The sequence below is a fragment of the Falco peregrinus genome, chromosome 5 (genome assembly GCF_023634155.1).
Source record: "Falco peregrinus isolate bFalPer1 chromosome 5, bFalPer1.pri, whole genome shotgun sequence".
NCBI classification, from domain to species: domain Eukaryota; kingdom Metazoa; phylum Chordata; class Aves; order Falconiformes; family Falconidae; genus Falco; species Falco peregrinus.
Window position 1 is genome coordinate 85,447,279 of NC_073725.1, and position 19,915 is coordinate 85,467,193.

The following is a 19,915-nucleotide window of genomic DNA, read 5'->3' on the forward strand; positions in this document are numbered from 1 at the left end:
ATGAGCCTCTATATACTTGCAGGTAAATGTCATTGTTTTCAGGAAACTTGTCCCTAATCATTTCAATTTACCAGTTGGACTCTGTTACAACCTTTTCCCCTAAATAGCAGCACAACTCCCCGCCACTGCCTTTTCATCTCCAGAGGAAGCCCAACACCGTTAATCTTGCAAGGGTGGAATGTCTGTCTCATAACTCCTTTGGGAGTCTCTCCAAAATGCATGTGAAGCCTCTGAAAGGATTTATCATTTCCTCACCTGCTTAGAAATATCTTTGCAAAAAATTGCTTTTTGCTCTGGGTAAAATAACTGTATTTCACACTAACTTTGTCTAATTCTGACTTCAAATTTTCTGTATTAAAAGTTTAAAATAACAGTGATTTTAGTGGTTAGGACAAAACGGGAACTGAGATAATACTTCTTCACAATGTTCGCAGTCATTAAAACCACAAAAGAAGCTTTGCAGAATATAATCTCGGTCAGGTAATAAAGAAGTGCAAAAACCATCTTTAGTTTGCCTGGGACTATCTGCAAGTTTGGAACTGTTCCTATTTTCTCGCATGTTGAATTGTCATAGCTTCCTGTATATCCAATGTAAAGAAAATATTGTTTTGCACTAGCCATTAATCAATTTGTTTCAAAAATAAAATCATTTAAAATGCTACAAATCAGAAAAAGGTATTATCTCAAAATACATTTTTTAACTTTGTTTGTTTAGATTTTGTCTAATAGTTTGTAAGTATTGCTTTAAGATGACGTGCTTTTTTCCCCCTGCAGAATTAACTACATGTTTCTGAAGTTAAATTCTAAAAACTAGGCAGACAATTTGTCAGTACAAATCATCAAATGGTCATGCAGCTGATGTTCAACTTTATAGCCAATTGCAGCAAATAATTTGGCAACAGTCAGCCTGTGACTCCTTGACCACACTCAGCTGGAGCACAGCTGCTACCCTGGGACTGTATGATTAGGCTGATAATGAGTCTGGGTTGCCACTGGCCTGCTAGGTAATAAAAATTCCCTGATAAGAGGCAAGCAAAAGATAAGGGCTTAGAGAGGTTGATGTTGCCATATACTCAATGCCATCCCATCAGTGGAACAGTAGGGCACCTGGATAGCCACTGCCACCCCTTGCCTTGAGCTCCTTCTTCCCTAACATGTGTGGTTGGTGTCCGGTGACTATCAACTATAAAAGATTACAGTATGTGACCTGTGGATTTAAAAAATTCAGACAGCTTTGAATAGTACATGAGATCACTTCCCCATAAACCGTAAAAGATAGCTTAAACACTTTAAACAGCAAGTATAAAAATACCTGAGCTTGATCTAAAATATTTTTTTTTAAGAAAAGAAATTTAACTGAACAGTTAGTTGCACTGGACAACATTTGTGTATTTTTTTTTCCTCATTTATTTTATATTTTATATATAAAATACAGACAGACGCACACACTGCACTCCTAAAAAGCAGAGTGCGGTAACATCTACCTATTATATATGATTTCATATTTTACATTAACTCTCTGCTTTTGAATGTAACTTGTGTATTTTACATATATATGTAAACATGTTAACTTTGATTATAGAAGGTATTTGTAAACATCTAAGATTAAATCTGTAATTCCTGCATAGTTACAAGTAGAAATTTGATGCCTGAGGTGTGAAAGCCTTCATCTCCTAGAGGTGACAAGGGGTGCATCTCCAGCAGGTGTAGACTTGTAGTCTGTGTTTGTGTGAGGCTTTCGCAATTTACCAGTCGAGATTGTTGTTGCTTGGAGTATTTTGAGCATTTGTGATCCATGGGAGAACAAGAGTTTGAGACTACATGTGACCCTTGAACAATATTGAAGTACCCCAATTCAAAATCCGTTAGTTGTTTCAGGTAATATAATTTAACACATTTTGGTTGGCAATAATGTTGAAAACCACGTTCATCCTCTGGTTTTGTGAGTTGTTTTCTTCTAAACTATTTTTTTCCTATCAAAATTCTTCATTTACCTTGAGATTTTTCCTGCTGTGATAATCATTTCTATCCAAGATTACTCTTCTGGTTTCTATTCAAGAAATAATAATAAAAAAAAGCTTTGAGTGGATTTAATCCTCACAGAGAAGAGGCAAAAGAAAGCCAGTAGTGGTGTTCACTGCATGCTGCAGTAGGCAATGATGAAATTCTCGTATGTGTAAACAGTAAACATGGAGAGAAGCTTGTCTGAGTGGGCACTTTAATATAAGTAACAAGAACTAAGGTTATCAAAGTATTTTGAATTCTGCCTTTCAAGCTAAAGCTTAGTTATGAATATAACAGTGTAAGCTATAACTACCGAATCATGTTGTGTCTTGTTTTACGATGGCCATTTTGAGAAGAAATGAGCTAAATGGCCATTTTGAGAAGGAAAAAGAGCTAAATATCAATGGCTTGCACTATACTCACTTAAATAGCTTACGAAACCACTTTCTCTTTGTATTTCAGATGATGTTGCACCATACTTCAAGACTGAACCAGGCTTGCCCCAGATACACTTGGAAGGAAATCGACTCGTACTTACATGCCTTGCTGAAGGCAGTTGGCCCTTGGAATTTAAGTGGTTACACAATGACAGTGAAATAACCGCCTACTCCAGCGAATACAAGTAAATAAAACGTACATAATAGCCTTCTCTAAGTGTAATTGTAAAAACCTGCCAAAACACCCTCCCCCCACCCCCAAATCTCCAATACCTCAAAACAGCTTTGCTGATGCTGATATATCAACAATGTATTTTTCAACATGAAATAAGACTGTTTGTTTTTTTTTTCATAAAGTAAGATCTCTATGACAGAACCTCCTTTGCTAAAAATGATTCTCACATTTCAAAACAAGGGTCCTAATTTAGAATTTTTAAGTACTAAAGATGCTTTTTACTGGAGATGTAACCTTACATGTATTTGTAATAAGTGGCAGGCATATTCCTTAGCTAAATGTTACATATGATATGCTACACGTCCTTTAACAAAGCTAAGCTCAATGGGACTGTTATTTTCAGTGAGATCTAGAAGAATGCAGTCTATCTTAACTGCATATGAAGCTTTTAGTTTCACTTCTGAGAATGCAAAAATTAATCTTACAGTTTAACAAACTGTTCTTCTATGATGATGCATTTTGCTCCCAGGATCTCACTGACTCCCTCCCCTTTCTGCAAGATATCCCGTCAAGCAAGAGAAAAACCAAACTGTGGATAATCAGCACTACATTTTTGCTGATGGCTGGCCAAATATCAAAGTGTAAACCAGCCAACTTTTATCTGCTTTTCTTTAATGGAAGCATTAACTGGGTCTCCCCTATGCGATTGGCAATGTCTAGAACCTTACAGAAATTTAGTATTTATGCAACTTACTTGTTGCTTTCAAACTTTGTTGAAATTACCCAGTGAATTCAGAAGTTATAAGGGGTGGGTATGTGAAGACAGAGCCTGTGTATAACACTTATATCTTTAGCAAACCAAGCTAACTACAGCATTTTAGTAATTACATTGCTTAAGGCAAGGTAAAGCTGTGCTACATCACTATAGGCAGAAATTATATTATAGATTAGTATAAAAATGCAGATAATGATATAATGTTTATATTGTTGCACAAGGTAGTCCATGATTACTTTTCTCAAAGATTTTCAAAATTATAACCTAACATTAGTTCTAATTTTTATATTATTTACTTTTACAAAGCAGTAGGGAAAAAAGTCCATTAAATAACATTTAAAAATTTTTTTTTGGTCATTTAGCACACACAGTATTTAGCAACTATGTTTCCAACCAAACATATAGTTCTGTGTGAGCTTTCTTAGAATTTAAAGATTTTTGATTTAGATGAGACCAATTAGCCATGAGTCATTGTATCTATTAATGGTTGCTGGTTTCAAGCCTTGAGATACGCTAATTCTTCAAAATGAGACATACACACATATAGAAGAGATTTGTGAATACTTTCTAGAAAATAAAAAATCTCTAATAGCACAATTAATCACAGAAAGTTTGAGCGTCACTTTGTGTAAATGCCACTTGTTTTGATCAACAGCAGCAGAATCTGCTGTAGCTCCTTGGTAGAAGGAGCTGACAACAGCTCTTAACTGCGTAAGAAGCTGACAAAGAAATGGTGTGGGAGGACAAAACCCATGAACATGGAATCAACAAACAGCAGAGGTTAGCACTCAAGCTTTGTAGATGTGCTAGGCACAGGGAGACTTACGTTTCATGATGCTAGGAGAAATCTGAATAAGATCCTGTGACATTTATGCTGTGGTATTTCTTAAATAAGTGCACATGCTAATACAAAATTACCGTTTTACTGTGTATTGCAGTGTAAGTTAGTATTGGTAAACCTTCCCCAAGCTGTGTGCGTACATATCTGTACACACTACCTCGTTTCTTGTCATTTGGCTTAATTTAGTCTAGCAAATGTCAGGTCATGATACAAGCTGTATTTCTTAATTTTGCATTTTTTATATTGTTCTTGTTTCTAATTCTAATTGAAGCATCTGCTGCAGAGGTGATTCAGAAGACAGAAGAATACTGGTTTATAATAATAAAATAACATTGATAGAAAATATTAACTTAGAAATTGCAGCCCTACTACTACTACTACTATACCAAAGTCAGAGATAAGCCAAACAGGATTTTGATTCTATAGAAATGCAAAGCTTTAAGCTTCCAAAAAGGATTATATAGCATAGGTGCATTAGGATGAATGAAAGCAAGGAAAAAGATATGCTTAGACATAAAAATTCCAGTTGCAAAATTTGAACTTTGACACTGTAATAATTTGCTCTGCAGTTCTCTTGGGTAAATACTGTGTTTAAATGCATGGATCTTCCCTAAGTGACTTCTGCTGCAGTTTGAATCATCAATCAAAGATTTTTGGTAACTGATATTACTTAGTGTGTCTCAGTTAAAGTAATGTCTATATTGTAACAGGCTGAAAATATTAAAAGCTTATTATAACACACCAAGTGAGTAAAGAACTAATTGGAGTCTTTGCATTTTGACATTGGTGACCCTGAATGAACAGCTTTTCTTTGTATAACGATGCTGATTATGTGCACAGCCTGGGTTTTATAGTGACTGTGCATACACTAGTTTGTATTAAGAATTTATAAAACAACCTTATAAATTCTTTGTGATCTGAGATACATGTAATGAAAACAAATCAGTATTGCAGAGTGCAGTAGCAATTTTGGTTATGTCTAAGTTAAGAGTCTAAAGTTCAGGCAGTGACTTTTTTTCCTTTTTCTTTCTTTTTCTTTGTTTTCTTTTGAATGAAGTTCTGGACTAGGTGTGTCTTCCATATTCGCTTTTGTGGCCTGAAGATATTAATTTGTTTAAATTGAAGAGACTAAGGTTACATCTAAGCAGCAGTACACTTCCCTCCCAAACTACTTAAAATTATTTGATTATTTATTTGTGTTTTTAACATTGGACAAATTTTAATTTTGTTCTGTATAAAAAAAGTTAGGTCAGTTGATGCATAAGTCGCTTGTTAAAAAGTTTGAATAGATAATAAGTTATATGACTACCTAATAAAATATGTTTGGTTTTAATTCTGTCTTCACAAGTATGGCTATTAAAAACCTGTAGCCTATAGGTTCACTTTTAACTCTTAGAGCATTTAAAATTAAAATGAATGTGTAAATTTGAAATCAGGAGGGAAATGTAAGTGCTAGCTAGCATTTCATCCTTAGATGTTTGATACTACTTCATCCTTTAAATTCTAACTCACTGCAATCCTGGTCGTAGAGCATCTTATGCTGTTGAAGACTTTCCTTTTCTTTTATGCTTGTCACTTTCCATCTTTCTGTGGAAACTTTCTAAATAGCCACTTTCTGGATGGCTGTACCATTCAAAACAGAGAAGCTGTTTGGTCTGACTTTCTCAAGTACTTACGCAGATCCCCAGGAACCGTAAGTAGCCTCCTGGCATCTATACAATGGGAAGAGCTATCTTGAAAGAGTGTAGACAAAATTAAAGCAAAATGATGTCTTCTCACTGTAAAAAAAACTGTATTAAGCTTTGATATAAATTCATTCTGCGGAAGAAAGTCTTATTTTGAATTTAGAAAACACTATTTGTATCCCTTCTTGCATACCAGAAAATAAGTATGGTGAAAGCATAGCACAAAAACCCCAGTATTTTGACTGTTAGTTCAATAGAAAAATGTATTTTCAAAAAATAATCAGACATATGAGGTGCGTAAAGACTTTTGAAAATTGTAAACATGGAATTAGAAATTCCATTAATGTCTGTTGCCCAGATTTGTAATTTTCAGGTTAGTCTCAAATAATGTAAACATATGCTGTATCACTTTTTTTTTTAAACTTTTTTTTTAAACCTTTGTTAAGTTCTTGTCATTTTGCTTGCCTTACCTGCACATTGTTACCCAGTAGGTCCACTGAGAAGCCAACTGCTCAGTAAGTTTGGGCTGTTGGAATTTCCAAGGTAGATGGGATTTTCACTACAGACTTTAAAAGATTTTCTTTTCCTCAGGCAACATATTAAGAATGTTTACTGCTGAAACATTAATAAGTCAGAAAGGGAAGCCAAAGTAGGACACTTCTAATTTAATTGATTTGTTTTGTCCTAGCAGCAGAAAAACTAACTCTGAATTACGCTCTTAGTACAGATGAATACCAAAGAAAGAAGCATTTAATTTTGGCTCTATTTAATAGACAAGCAGAGGGATAAATGTTAGCCAAGTACGATACTAAATCTTTATGGGTGGAAGAAAGGCTTGTTAAGCTATAAACTGTTTATTAAAATACACTGTGCAAATGAATTGTCAATATTTATTTGTCAATCTTAATTATTTTTTTTTCTTAAAAATGATGTTTTGTAACAGTCATCTACCTGGCAAAGAAGGAAATTATTTTGTAAGGAAGCAGGGAAGCCTTATGTCCTATTGATTTCTATCTTACACTCTTATGCTTTGTACTTTCACCTCTTTTCTCACTCAGTTTCCTATGGATGCTCATCAGGCAAGAGGCACTGGCTAATTCAGAGTTACGTACTCATTGGCCAGCAATATTTGTTTACTGATTGTCAGGTTTACTGTAACTCCTGAACAGAGCACTGTTTTGAGTCTTCCTTATTTTCCCAGTACAAATTGTCATAATCACTGGAGAAAATTTGCTGGTTGCTACAAATGAGGTCACCAGGAGTCAGCTTAGGCACAGAGGCAGACAGGCAGCATGATTGCCTACAACTCATATACTTAGGAAGCCAGGGTCTCCTAGGAATCACAATACATTGGTAAAATTTGTCCATAGTGTTGGGCTCTGGTTTAATTCCCTGTATTTTGTTGTCTGACCTGATTGCTATAATGTATTTGATTGTAATTATAATGCAGTGATTATAGTCTTATCACTTAAACTAGATTTCTTCTACCTCCTTTGTTTTTATGCTGTCTGATCCTGTTCAGATATTAAGCTCTGTATGTGGGTGTGTATAGTGTATGTGAGTATGAGAAGAGATGCTTTCTTTTGCTGGAATTAAATTCTGAAGATTAAAATTCAGCAGTTTTATTTTTCCTTATCTTTTCATAAAGACTTTCATTAATCCTACCATAATATCTCCAGAAGGTGACCGGGGGAATATGCGCTTTGATTAATGTTTGTTTAATGCAGGATTATCTATATTATTCATGTGTTTTATTCACATTAAAACTGAGCCCATCAGCTCATTTTCATGTTGAGTAATCAGATATAGTTGAATGAGGAGAGCGAGCATTCATGGACTAAGTGACTTTTTAAGCATAGTGAAGGGCAGAACAAATACAACCTACAGTGCACCATGTCTTCTCCATTATTCTTCTGAGTTACGCAGTAGTCATGCAATGTAGTAACCATCTTTTCTCATTGGTTGCTATTTCTTGGAAGTCTTCCTACTGCCTACATTTAGATGGCAGTCTTCTTGGGCTACCTCTGAACAAACTACCAGGCATCTTTGCCTTACGCATGAGTGTAGATAAAACTAAGGAGAACATTTAAGTCTGTATTTTGAAAGAGAATTTGTGGAGAGCTTATTAGTGTTTATTGAATGTAGATCTTAAGACTGAACGATATTTTATGGATTAAAAGTATATTTTGTCTTCTATATAATACAGGTGATATTGTAGCTGAAGATGATATTATATGAGAATTCTGTTTGTAAGAAAAAATACAATAAGCATTTGAGACAATACGTGAAATATTAGAGGGGAAATAAGAAAAGCTGTATAAAGTAGCATTGATTTGCCTTTAGAAGGAAGTGCACAATAATTCTGAATTTTGTCTTACAGGTACATCATCACAGCTTTGCAGAGGTCTGATGCTGGCTTTTATCAGTGTGTCGTACGGAACAGGATGGGGGCATTGCTGCAAAGAAAATCTGAAGTTCAAGTGGCATGTATGTTTGAATGGAAACTATTCTGTGATTCGTTAGCTAACCACTTATTTTTGTGGCTAAAAAACCAACACACCAATAACATTTGCTAGCCTGAAAAGTTAATAGATACCATATTTAATAAATTTTAAAATTATTGCATCACAAGAAGTTTCATACTTACTCTAGCTGTCTTCTGGGAAGCCGTTCAAAGTGGCGAAACATTAAATCTTCAGGGCAAGCTTTGAGCCGTTAAGAGCCATCAAGATGAGATAATTTGGAGATAGCTGTAGCATAAAAAAAATGTTATACCTTTCCCTGAGTATGCAGGGATTAAAAAAGACCATATAGCACAAAGCAAACAATCAATCAAAACAACAACAATAAAATAACAGACCGGAGGACAGGAGAGGATATCTGAAAGAAAACCGTACAGTGGAGAGAGCTCCATGAAGATTTCAGGTTGTAATCCTTGTGATATAAAACAAGCAGTTGTTGCACCATGAAAACCTTGCTAACAAAACTTTAAAAGTCTGTTCTTAACACCTTTTTGAACCAAACCCTCCAATATTTGTACCACTTCAGTACGTACTATGCAGAATTCTTGAGCTGACCTCTGATTTGATATCTAACTTACAATTGGATATGTTAAATTGATTTTCTCAGGAGTTAGTGCTAGTTAACATAACTTAAGAAATGAGTACATACTCTAATTTTATTTTTCTTGCAGTTAACATATAGAAAATATAATCCAAATAAATTGTTTGGAAATAATGATAAAACTAGGTCTTGTTCTTTTTTCAAAGTAAAAACATATTTTTTTTTTAAAAAAAGACAGATTTGTATACTGCATATAAACAATATGATACATGGATCAAATTTCTCTTCCTCAGGGTCAGTAACTGGAAAGTCAGTAGTAGTAAGTGTCACTTAATAAGTGGAATTTAAATAAATTGAATTATTTATTAGAACTCAATTCCAAGGAACTGATCCAAGTCAATTGCTATGTCATAGGGAGATTACACGGAATTTCCTGTGTTTTAAAATAAAAACAGTTGCAAATGCTACTATGTAAGTTCTGGTATCATATTCACCAGTTTACTGTATTAGAGTAAATTACGTTACTGTATCTGTAATACATCTCAGTCATACTGTTTCAGAGCTGCTGGGAGCTAAAGCAAAAATAAACTGCTGCTATAATGGGGTTTTCCTTCCCTGCCTTCTACCAACCCCTGTACCCCTGCTGTGTGCCCCTCCTAGTGACCTTGTGCTCCCTCTGATGTGTGTCAGACCCTTGCAATTGCATCTCTGAATATTTTTCTTCTGTTTTAGTGAATTCTGTCAGGTCACAGAGGATCTAGTGAAAGCTGATGCAAGTGAGCATAACTGGAGTGGGGTGGGGACCTCCAACAAGGGTAGCAGGGAAGAATGGAGCAGGGGAAGGTGAGGGTGAGATGCTTCTTGTTCTGCAGCAGTGAGCCATTGGATTAGCCTCTGTGCCTCTGCAGTTGCGTCTACAGGTGTGGTTTCAGGGGACAAAGATTTTTGTAGCAGTACCAGAGAAAAATGTGCTAATTTTCTCCTCCATCCACTAATCCTTCCCACTCTTGTATGGCAATGCAGTCCTTTAGGCTCAGCAGGAAAACTTGTTTGTGCAGCTGTGGACTAGGAAACTTCTCCAAAATTTAAAAAAACCCAGCAATTATTTTGTAGGGTTTGTTAAAATAGTTCTTTCCCCCCGACCCTGTCTGATTCCCTACACAGCTGTACAGGCAGTTGTACTGACATAGTGGAGAGAGCAGTTCTTGAGGAAACGCTTGTGGGAATGATGGTGAGAAGGAGGCACAGGAATACTTTACCTTGATAGTGCTGCTAAAGAATTTTGTCTCCTGAAAAGACAGCTTTATTTTCCTCTGAGTGAGGGAAAGATTTGCAGTGAAGTGTTCTGTTTCTGTAGGCTTTTTTGTGTGTACATATTGTTGTTCTTGGGAGGGAAAGAACTGTAATTCTTTACTTTTCTTTGATTTTAATTTTTTCCTCATTTAATTTGTAGTTTCTGTTGCTGGAAAAGGCTAAAAAAGCTATCTCTTAAGACTTCTTTCTCCGAATTAAGCAGTAGATGTAGTTATTTATTTATTTTGACCTATAAAGACATTGAGACAAAGCAAAGCAGGTCTTGTATAACTTGAACCTGTAGTGACAGATACAGCTTCTATGGTGAAACTTGTCAGTTGGACTTGCACTGTATTCCTGCAGATTAGAGTGTTCTACAGGTTTTAAATATCCTCATTCTCCACTACCCAGGGCACTACTCGTACCATGTGACTGCTTTCTGTATTTTAATGTTTTTGATCTAAATTCATTGGTTTAAACTGTGTGGATATAATGAAGTACCTGATATTTTACCATATTTTACTTTTTGGTTATTCTTGAAAACATATCGGAAAGCAGTGTTCCCAGGGGTTACTAAAGTCACCTTATCCAGTCATCAAGAGTTATGGGGAGTTTTATGTTAGGTGCTTAACTCAGAAGGGTTCTCAAGAAACTATTTTTGCCACTGGATAGAGGATGCTTCCCAGTACACTTAAACTCAAGATCTCTAGTGAAAAATTGAAAGGCTTAATTCCAGTGTGCGCTGAGAAAGGTCTGAGGTATATTCCATGTCCTAGATCTCTGAAGTAGCACGGAATTTGTTAAATAGTTTAAAAAACGTTCTCAACATATGCTAACATTACTTAACTGAATGGGAAACGGGTATTTGTGAGAAAACTGCTGGGTAAATCTTAATTGCAGAATGGGCTTAAAAACTCTTGGATTGTGAAGACTAAAGTAATCATATGACAGTGGAGTTAATTAGATCCACCTACACGGTTTGAAACTTCTTTTCAAGTAGATGATCTGATTAGAGTTGTAAGAAATATGGAGCAACAGAGGAAGTACAATGCTGATTATGTCTGAATAAATAACTTGAAAATCACAAAGATGATTAAAGCTTCTTTAAAATACCACGTGTTTTTAATTTCTGCTCTTGTTCTGTCTCTTCTCATCTCCTACCATCCACAGATCTGGTAGTAGTCTTCTCCATTTCAGTGTCCTTTGCATCCCTCTCTGCAACAAAGAACTTGTAGAGAACCCTGTGGTCCTCAAAAAAACCACCCCAATAAAAACCCAAAAAGAATTCGGTGGCAGAAACCAGAAGAGTTCTGGGTGTCTGTCAGTTTCTTGGTTTAAAGCAAATTAAAATACATAGAAGTTCTTTGGTGGGTGAATAAGTAGGAGACTACAGCCCTGTTTATTTTAATGGATAGGAATGTGATACAAAAGGCAAAAGAAAAAGAAAACGTTCACTGAATTTTTACAAGGATTCCATAGATACACGAACTTGTCTATGAAATAAAACCTTCAGAGACAGAGGTTCTGCAATTGTAGTTTTCTTTCTTCCATTAATTTTCTTTTTTTAAAAGCTGCTCTTTAATACTATGGATGCCTTTGTAAATGTCAAAGATCTAGAAGCACTATTTAAATCATGGTGTGGTGCCAGGAGAACTAGCAGCTACCAACATGACTGCAGACTTGTGACTTTGATACCCATTTGCGTATAATGGCTTACTTGCATGGATCTGACTATATGTGATACAGTATAAGTGATACAACTGCTTCTTTATTTGTGTAGCAATGGATAAAAGGATAAAAACAAGAATAATTGGTGACCAGAAAATTGATAGAATTATACACACTGTTTGCATTCTTTTGCATTGCACAGGGATTTCTTCTCTATTGTGCAAGAATTTATTAAAAAAAACCCAACAAAACCAAACCCAAAACCCCACAAAACAAACCTCCATTAAAATGTCATTTGCAGTTAAAAACACTCAGTTATTGCAAAAGAACACTGACGCCATGCAGTACTGCTGACTGAGGCACCTCTTGTGTGCAGTAGCAGCACTTGGGTTTGCTTATGCCTTATGTTCATCCAGATCTGTATTAATGAAAACTGTGTGATGATCTGTAGTGTCATATTGACTAATTATAGCAATGCCAATGACTATTGGAAAACACAGTTATTTCTCTGTCCACTGAAAAAAAACTTCCAGGACACTCAATATATTTTTTTTCTTTGCAGACATGGGAAATTTCATGGACACAAACCAGAGAAAAACAGTTACTCAAGGACAAGCTGCAGTTCTAAACTTCCTGCACATGCTCAGCTACCCAAGACCACAAGTGACATGGTTTAGAGATGGGCACAAGATTATACCAAGCAGCAGAATGTAAGTCAGTTTAAACCTCAAAATACTCCCACCCTGAAATATGATTAATTGTATTTGATAACACAACTTACATTTTAAGTACACTAATTAAGGTTTAAAGAGAATAAAGTAGCCTTGTTCATACTAAGTTTGAGATAAATTACTATTTTAAGATCGTCTCTGAACTTCCTAAGCAGTTTGACAAAATAATTCATGTGGTTTTAATGGCCCTGGTGCAGCATAAGGATCTTGATACGCGGAATGTCTGCACTTCCTTCATGCTATTCATTTTCATGATATGTTTTGGAAAAGTAAATGCTCATCTCTCAATTACATTTACTCAAGTGAACTAACTTAATGAATATTGAGGTTTTTCTTTTTAAATATGAGACTGATTTATTTTTTTTTACAGAGTTATACTTAATACTATTTTCGTCATGATAAAAATTCTAAATATTGCTTGTTTTTTCCTTATCTTTTTAGCCTACCATGACAGGTTTATTTCTTTTTGGCTAATTAACAGCTCACCTACTAATGGTACAGCACTTGCACTTTGATTAGTTATTATTTCAATATATGCTCATTTATCCTTTCCTGAAACAGTTATGAAGCCATCCAGCGTTTTCACCTGCACAGTTTTATTTAGAGACTGAAGGGGTTAGCTGTAACATTAAAAAATGTAGATAAAATCTCTTTTACTTGCCTAATTTAGTAGGAAACTGTTGAAATGCCAAGAACGTTGGTGGTTATTTTTATCTGTGTATTATATTTTCATGGGTTCAAAGGGATAGCTGTGCTAGCAACTGATGGTAATGAGATACTGCAAAGTTCCGGAAGGGGTGGTGAGTCTTTAGAGTTTATGTTAGAAAGGAAAAACTCTTCTTGGATTTTAGTTTTATTAATCCACACTGTATATTTTACTGCTGCTTATGTGCATTATTTAAACCTGAATGCTAGTATTACAGCCTCTTTGAAACTGTTACAATTAGCATTACAGGGATGTGAAGAAACTATGTAATAATTTATGAATAATTTAATAGTAATTTGATGGGAAACAGCTGGAAGATGAAACAATGGGTTTCTGGGCAATCTTTTGAAGAGAGCTAAGTGACAAATCCTGAGTTATTAACCATTAAGAATCTACTTCTTCCACTCCTGCCACATTACAAATTTTCTTTTGTCAATGCTGAGAATACACAAATCAAAAATTTGCAGATGGTGAAAGAACCTTGTTATCCAGGTATCAGACAGTTTCTTGGGACCTATTACAGGGGAACAGAACAGAGTGACCTAGGCAGGCAGGCAATGTCTGAAAATGAGACTTGTGTGAGTTCTCTTACAGTTTGGGAAAGCTGCAAGCGGAGATATGTGTTGTGTATTCATTAACATAAAATCCTAATTTTCACATGCTATAATTTACTCTTACTCCTACCTCGTTGGAATTGTTGGGGTAAAATCACTTGTAATTCATAGCACTGTGGTAATGCTTATAAGTGGGAAAGCTTTAGAACTGTTCTATAGTCAGTGAAGTATACATAAAGGTTTCCACATATGTTTTATTTCCCTGGTCAGAAATTTTATCTGAAGGGAATTCGAGGACATTTGTCTGGCCTGCGTAGCAGTTTCTAAACACTTTTGCAGTAGAAGTACACAGGCTGAAAGTGTGAATCACCTTGGAAGTTTCATATATGTTGTACAGTAAGCCTGATAGGTTCGGGAAGGACCAGATTTATAGTACTCACACCAATCTTTGTTGCAGTCTGTGCAGTAGGTCTTCTGCTCCCTCAAAGTGTTGGAAACACTGTACAGCACCCACTCACGTATTGCTGTCTGTGAAATTCGGAAGTAAATGTGGCAGCCCTATAAATAAAAAAAACAAACTTGAGACATGGAGAGGATGCGCATAAAACTGAGAAGTGTAAAACTATCTTAGGGGAACTCTGTTTCTTATCTGTGGAGCAAGTTGTGCATTTAATGTGTTTTCTGTACACAAAGAGGTGTATCAATGCAACTGATCGGTTTAGCAGGAGGTCCAGTTAGACGGATGCATCAATCTAACTGGATCACTGGCTAAACTGATCAGTGAAATTGATACATCCACGCTGTATGGATGCTCTTTAAACTGATTAAAATTATCTTACATTGCTAAATCAATATAAAGCTTATTTTTAATGCTCTTAAACAAGCTGACAATGATTTGGGTAGATCAATCAACTAGTCTGTCAGCTGTAATAATGATTTCTAAGAGTGACATTCCTGCGGTATATGTAGACAGAGGAAATAAGCAGTGCTAAAAAAAAGAGGACAGTGGTGCAATTAATTTAAATAGTTGGTCAAGATAACTCTTACTCATGCAAAAGCCTTAATGTACACATACTTAACACTGCACCATTTTTATGCCATAACAATAATCCTGGTGCTTATTTACACAGAGATACTGTAACCACTAGAATGAATTCATTTCACCGATGTGGAAACAGAGAATGTGCCAAGTTGTCCTTACGTGAGAATTATGAAAGATCAAAAGTAAAGACTAGATCTGAGAAAAAGATAATTCTTAAGATGTTTCAAGGAATGTCATTTAACTGGCTCAGCAGTAGGGTTTACCTAGCAGGTTTAAGGTAGTAAATGCTGATGCCTTTATCTTTCATTGTTTACCAGTATTTAGGATGTTTATGAAGAGAGGTTCTCCAGCCCTTCAGCATTCTAATAGTACTGTATTTCTAGGGAGCCAAGATAACAGAATTGCAGAATTGTCAAAAAAATCTGGTATCACTACATGTATTATTTTAAAGATGCTTTACAGTATGTCAAATAAGATTCTTGTTCTTTGGGTTTTCTAATAACTACTTATTTATACATGTTAACACAGTTGCCAGTTCTAACAGATCATGGAATCATCAGATAGTTTGGGTTGGAAGGGACCTTTAAAAGTCATCTAGTTCCAACTTCCCCTTGCAGTGAGCAGGGACATCTTCAACTAGATCAGGTTGCTCAGAGCTGTGTCCAACCTGACCTTGAATGTTTCCAGGGATGGGGCAGCTACCGCCTCTCCTGGCAAGCTGCTCCGGTGTTCCACCACCCTCATCATAAAACGTTTCTTCCTTATATCTAGTCTGAATATACTGTCTTTCACTTAAAAACCATTACCCCCTCTCTTATCACTACTGGCCCTACTAAAAAGTCTGCCCCCATCTTTCTTGAAGGTCCCCTTTAAGTACTGAAAGGATGCAATAGGGTCTCCCCGGAGCCTTCTCTTCTCCAGGCTGAACAACCCCAACTCTCAGCCTGTCTCCATAGGAGAGGTGCTCCAGACCTCTCATCATTTGTGTGGCCTCCTCTGGACCCACTCCAACAGGTTCGTGTCTTTCCTGTGCTGAGGGCTCCAGAGCTGGATGAAGTACCCCAGGTAGGGTCTCAAAAGAGCGCATATTCCTGCATTCTGATGACCAGATGTAACAAACGTCATTTCTTGTTTCTTTTACTGATCATTAGGCTGAAAAGTGTCAATTGTTTCAGCTGGGGAAAAAAATAAAAAAGGTTCAGTGGGTACTTTAGATTTCACCTTTTTTTTTAGTCAGAATGGTAATCTTACTCTGTGAGTGTGCATGGTTGTAATATTTTCTGGGAGAAAGTTTCCTTTGAGAGACAGACAACTTTTTTCCAACTGCATACTCTGTTTAATTTAACTGTTAGTGTAACTCATGGTGGAATTTTGCAGCCACTAACTGTGTATTAATTCCCATTTTAGTGGTGTTGGTACCATAATATTTTGTTAAAGCCCCCAGATAAAAACAGGAATAGCATGACAAGTTCCTCCTAAATGAGTGGGCATGTAAAGTCACCTAATCCCTGTATAATATATGAATGTGAAGCAAATGGCCTGCATATACTCATGGAGTTATTGTTAGAGTTTATGACTTAAGGCAACTAACAAATCTGCAGCAGAGCTACTGTGACATGATGGCATGTATTTAAAAAGTTAAATCCTAAAACATTCTCTGTCCTGCTTAGTACAGTGTGCATGTATGTTCATTTTGGCTTTTGTGCATTGTCTGTCACCAAAGCCTCAGCTTGATACTTTAAAGGGATGCTTCTAGATCATCAGAAGGAAGCTGTGTACATGCTAGGAAAGTATGAAGTGATGAATCAGAGAGAAGACCAAAAGATCAACAGCAAGAGAAAAACAAGGAGGGGAATTAGGATTTGGGATGGGTTTTTTATTGTCTTACATGAAAATTTCCCAAGCAGTTTTAGAAAATACTTCATGTTACACCTAGACAGATTAATGTTTTCCAAATAACACCAGGAGTCTAATGTGGAATTACAGCTGCACTATTATCCAGGGTCTTGACTGATGGGATGATTTTGCCTGTTTACCCTTGTATCTCACAGAAAACAATAGCCTCTCTAAAGGTAGCTGCATCAAAAAAAATTGCTACTCTGAGATGTCAAGTCTTCAGCTTGCCTTGCCTGGGTGTGCTTCATCAGGCCTAAAAGCAGAGCGCATTTAACTTTCTTTACGCGAGACGTGCATAGTACCTTGGAGAGGCACAAAGGACAGTAACACAGTCAAGGTCTACAACTGCCTTTCAGTTGTGGTATTGAGGAATTATGTTCTTAGTATTCTTAGAGGATTTTTTTACCTTTTTCTAAGTGAAGGACTTTTTCACTGAAATAGTTCACTGTAGCCATCGGTTCATTTATTGTGGCTTTTTTCTTTAAGAAGAAAACTCCTACTACAAAGACATTATTACTGTCTTCATTAACTTTCTTACAGTGAAACTAATTTTTTCCCCTACTAAGCTGCAGTTAGATGAATATTAACTCATGTCTTTTGTTAGTGGAATTATGTCTGACACAAAACAGGAAAGTTAATTTTTGGCATATAAAGGCACTTCTGTGGTGTCCCTTTCAGCTGGGTGGACATTTTCTCACTTCGTTAACTGTTAATGAACCAAAACACTTTACAAATGCACTTCATCTCACTAGACAGGGAAGATGAATTGCATTGCCTTTAGGTATACATGGCTTTAATATCTATTTTTTTGCACTAAGAACAATTCATTATGCAGTTGAATATGTGTGATCATTACTAACTCTTATAGAGACTAAATGTGCTGACAGATTGTGGAATGAAAATATGTTAGGCACGAGCAACTGTCAAATATGACTTGCTGTGGTTTTGAACACTCATAACACCTTGCAAATAATCAAAGCTGGTGCAGATTTACTAGCCATTTGTCAAGGTAAAATTGTAAATATATTAATGACAGTGTCAAAAAAAAGTAGCTGTAGCTAAATAGGCTTTAAAAGATGAGAAAAAGTAAAATATCTAGAAATAATACATCAGATTTTGGGCTGATATTAGCATTAGATTAGGTTTTGCCTTGATGATAGCAGCACACACATATATATAAAAGCCATATATATATATTACATCTATATCTATATATATATATTTTACATTTGTATATATTTCATTTATATATTTATATATAAATAATATATATAAGCCATATACATATTTTTCACTTTAAAACAAACACCACTTCATTTTTATATGAGCAGTTCTAGTGCCAGCAATGCATTTCCCTACAATACTAGCCTGTCATACAACTTATGTTAGTTGCACGTAATTACTTTTCACATACACCAGATAATACTTTAATTAAAATTGTGATGATTAGCATTAGTGAACAATAAATTCAGAGACTGTCAACTTCGCAGCATATTAGCTGAGCAATACTTTGAGGGGGAAAAAGAAGAAGTGTGCAGATATCTGAAGTTTGCTAACATCATGGAGTGACACCTCTCAGCAGGAAGAGATGTGACAAAACTCTATAAGCTGGTTTTATCTGTCAATACCTTTTACAGCTCCACATTAATTTTGAAGTCAGTACCTAAAAAAGAAGACTATTTTATTTTGAATTAAATTATTTCCTTAAATCAAAATTAATTAGTACCCTGTTATTCATTTATTTAACCAAATTTTGCATTGAGTAGTTTGAATTTGAAGGAACCGGCAGCACTAGGAATCATCTTACATAAAATTTTACTGTTATCCCTAAGGCCCATATGCATATGAAAGACCATAGGGAAATCTCCCATCATCTCTTCAAGCACTCAGTTTGAGTAGTCCTGGATGCTGTCAGTGGACTGTTTTGAGTATCATTGTCTACTGTGTTCAGTAGAGGAAAACGTTAACACCTCGGGGTAAGCAAATCCCAGGATTATTTTCTAAAGCTGTTTGACTTGTCTAGATTCAACCTCACTGTTTTTCTCTCTGCTCATAATTTGTTTGCCACAGGTTTTAAACATATGTTTCAAAAATTAGTTTATTCAGACTTCTTAACTTTCAGGGTGAAATCTCATGTGTTGGTTAGAGGAAGGGAGGAGAAGACCGAGTCATATCTGGGGATAATGTATATGCTGAATACAGGGCATATAGGAGCAACACGGCCCATCATGGGGTGGAAGAGGGACAGCAGAGGAAAAAATTTCTGCCAAAGAACATGCCTTTTAGCAAGGCTGATTTAGAAGTGGATTCCTCCCAAGAGAGACACTCCGACTGATGAGATGTGAGGCACATTTTGGGATTTGACCAATGTTTCATTACAAATTTGGACCACAAACCACCAAGGGTTTTATATATATATATATATATATTATATATATATATATATATATATATATATATGTTTTCATAAGCCAAGGGAAGTTGCTGGCGTTATGCTAGCACTGTAAAATATCTATTTTTAGCTAGAAAAAGTGTGGATGCTTGGAACTAATATTGTGTTTTAATGGGCCTCAGCTACTCACAGTATCTTTCAGCACAGTCTTCAACAGCTGTAAATTTCAATAAAACTTTAAAGATCACTGTCTAAGAGGAAAATCTGACTGTCGGATATTGTTTTTCCTAAGATGATTACATTTAAAGAACAAAATCATTTTATGTGCCACTACATTTATTAATCATAGATTTTGAATTTGTAAAACAAAGGGAATGGAAGTGTCACTAGAAGGAAACCTTTATGCTCTAAGTATGATTTAGTTATCACAGCTTGCAGTAGAAATTGATTTATGAGTTTGTTGCTTTCTGGGGACAGATGTACTGTGAGAGAGAAAATATGGACTATGAAAAAAGTGTTAATAGCATTCCTCTTTGAAAGTGACCTATGCACTATTTTTTAAAAATCATATCCAATTTAGAGGTGGGTAAACATGAAGACTCATTGTCATTGTACTTTGAGGCTCACTTCTTGCATCTGCTGAATTTCCTAAT

At 35.7% G+C, this 19,915-nt stretch overlaps 1 protein-coding gene across 4 annotated transcripts in view; it reads left to right on the plus strand.

Annotated features, from left to right (window-relative positions):
* Nucleotides 1-19,915, plus strand: part of SDK1 (sidekick cell adhesion molecule 1) — a 412,484-nt gene that overhangs the window by 113,831 nt on the left and 278,738 nt on the right. For all 4 annotated transcript variants that reach the window (XM_055805382.1, XM_055805383.1, XM_005228982.4 and 1 more), the window contains 3 exons: nucleotides 2,467-2,626; nucleotides 8,298-8,404; nucleotides 12,504-12,651. In XM_055805382.1, the coding sequence (XP_055661357.1) occupies nucleotides 2,467-2,626; nucleotides 8,298-8,404; nucleotides 12,504-12,651 (415 nt within the window). The remainder of the gene's footprint in view (nucleotides 1-2,466; nucleotides 2,627-8,297; nucleotides 8,405-12,503; nucleotides 12,652-19,915) is intronic.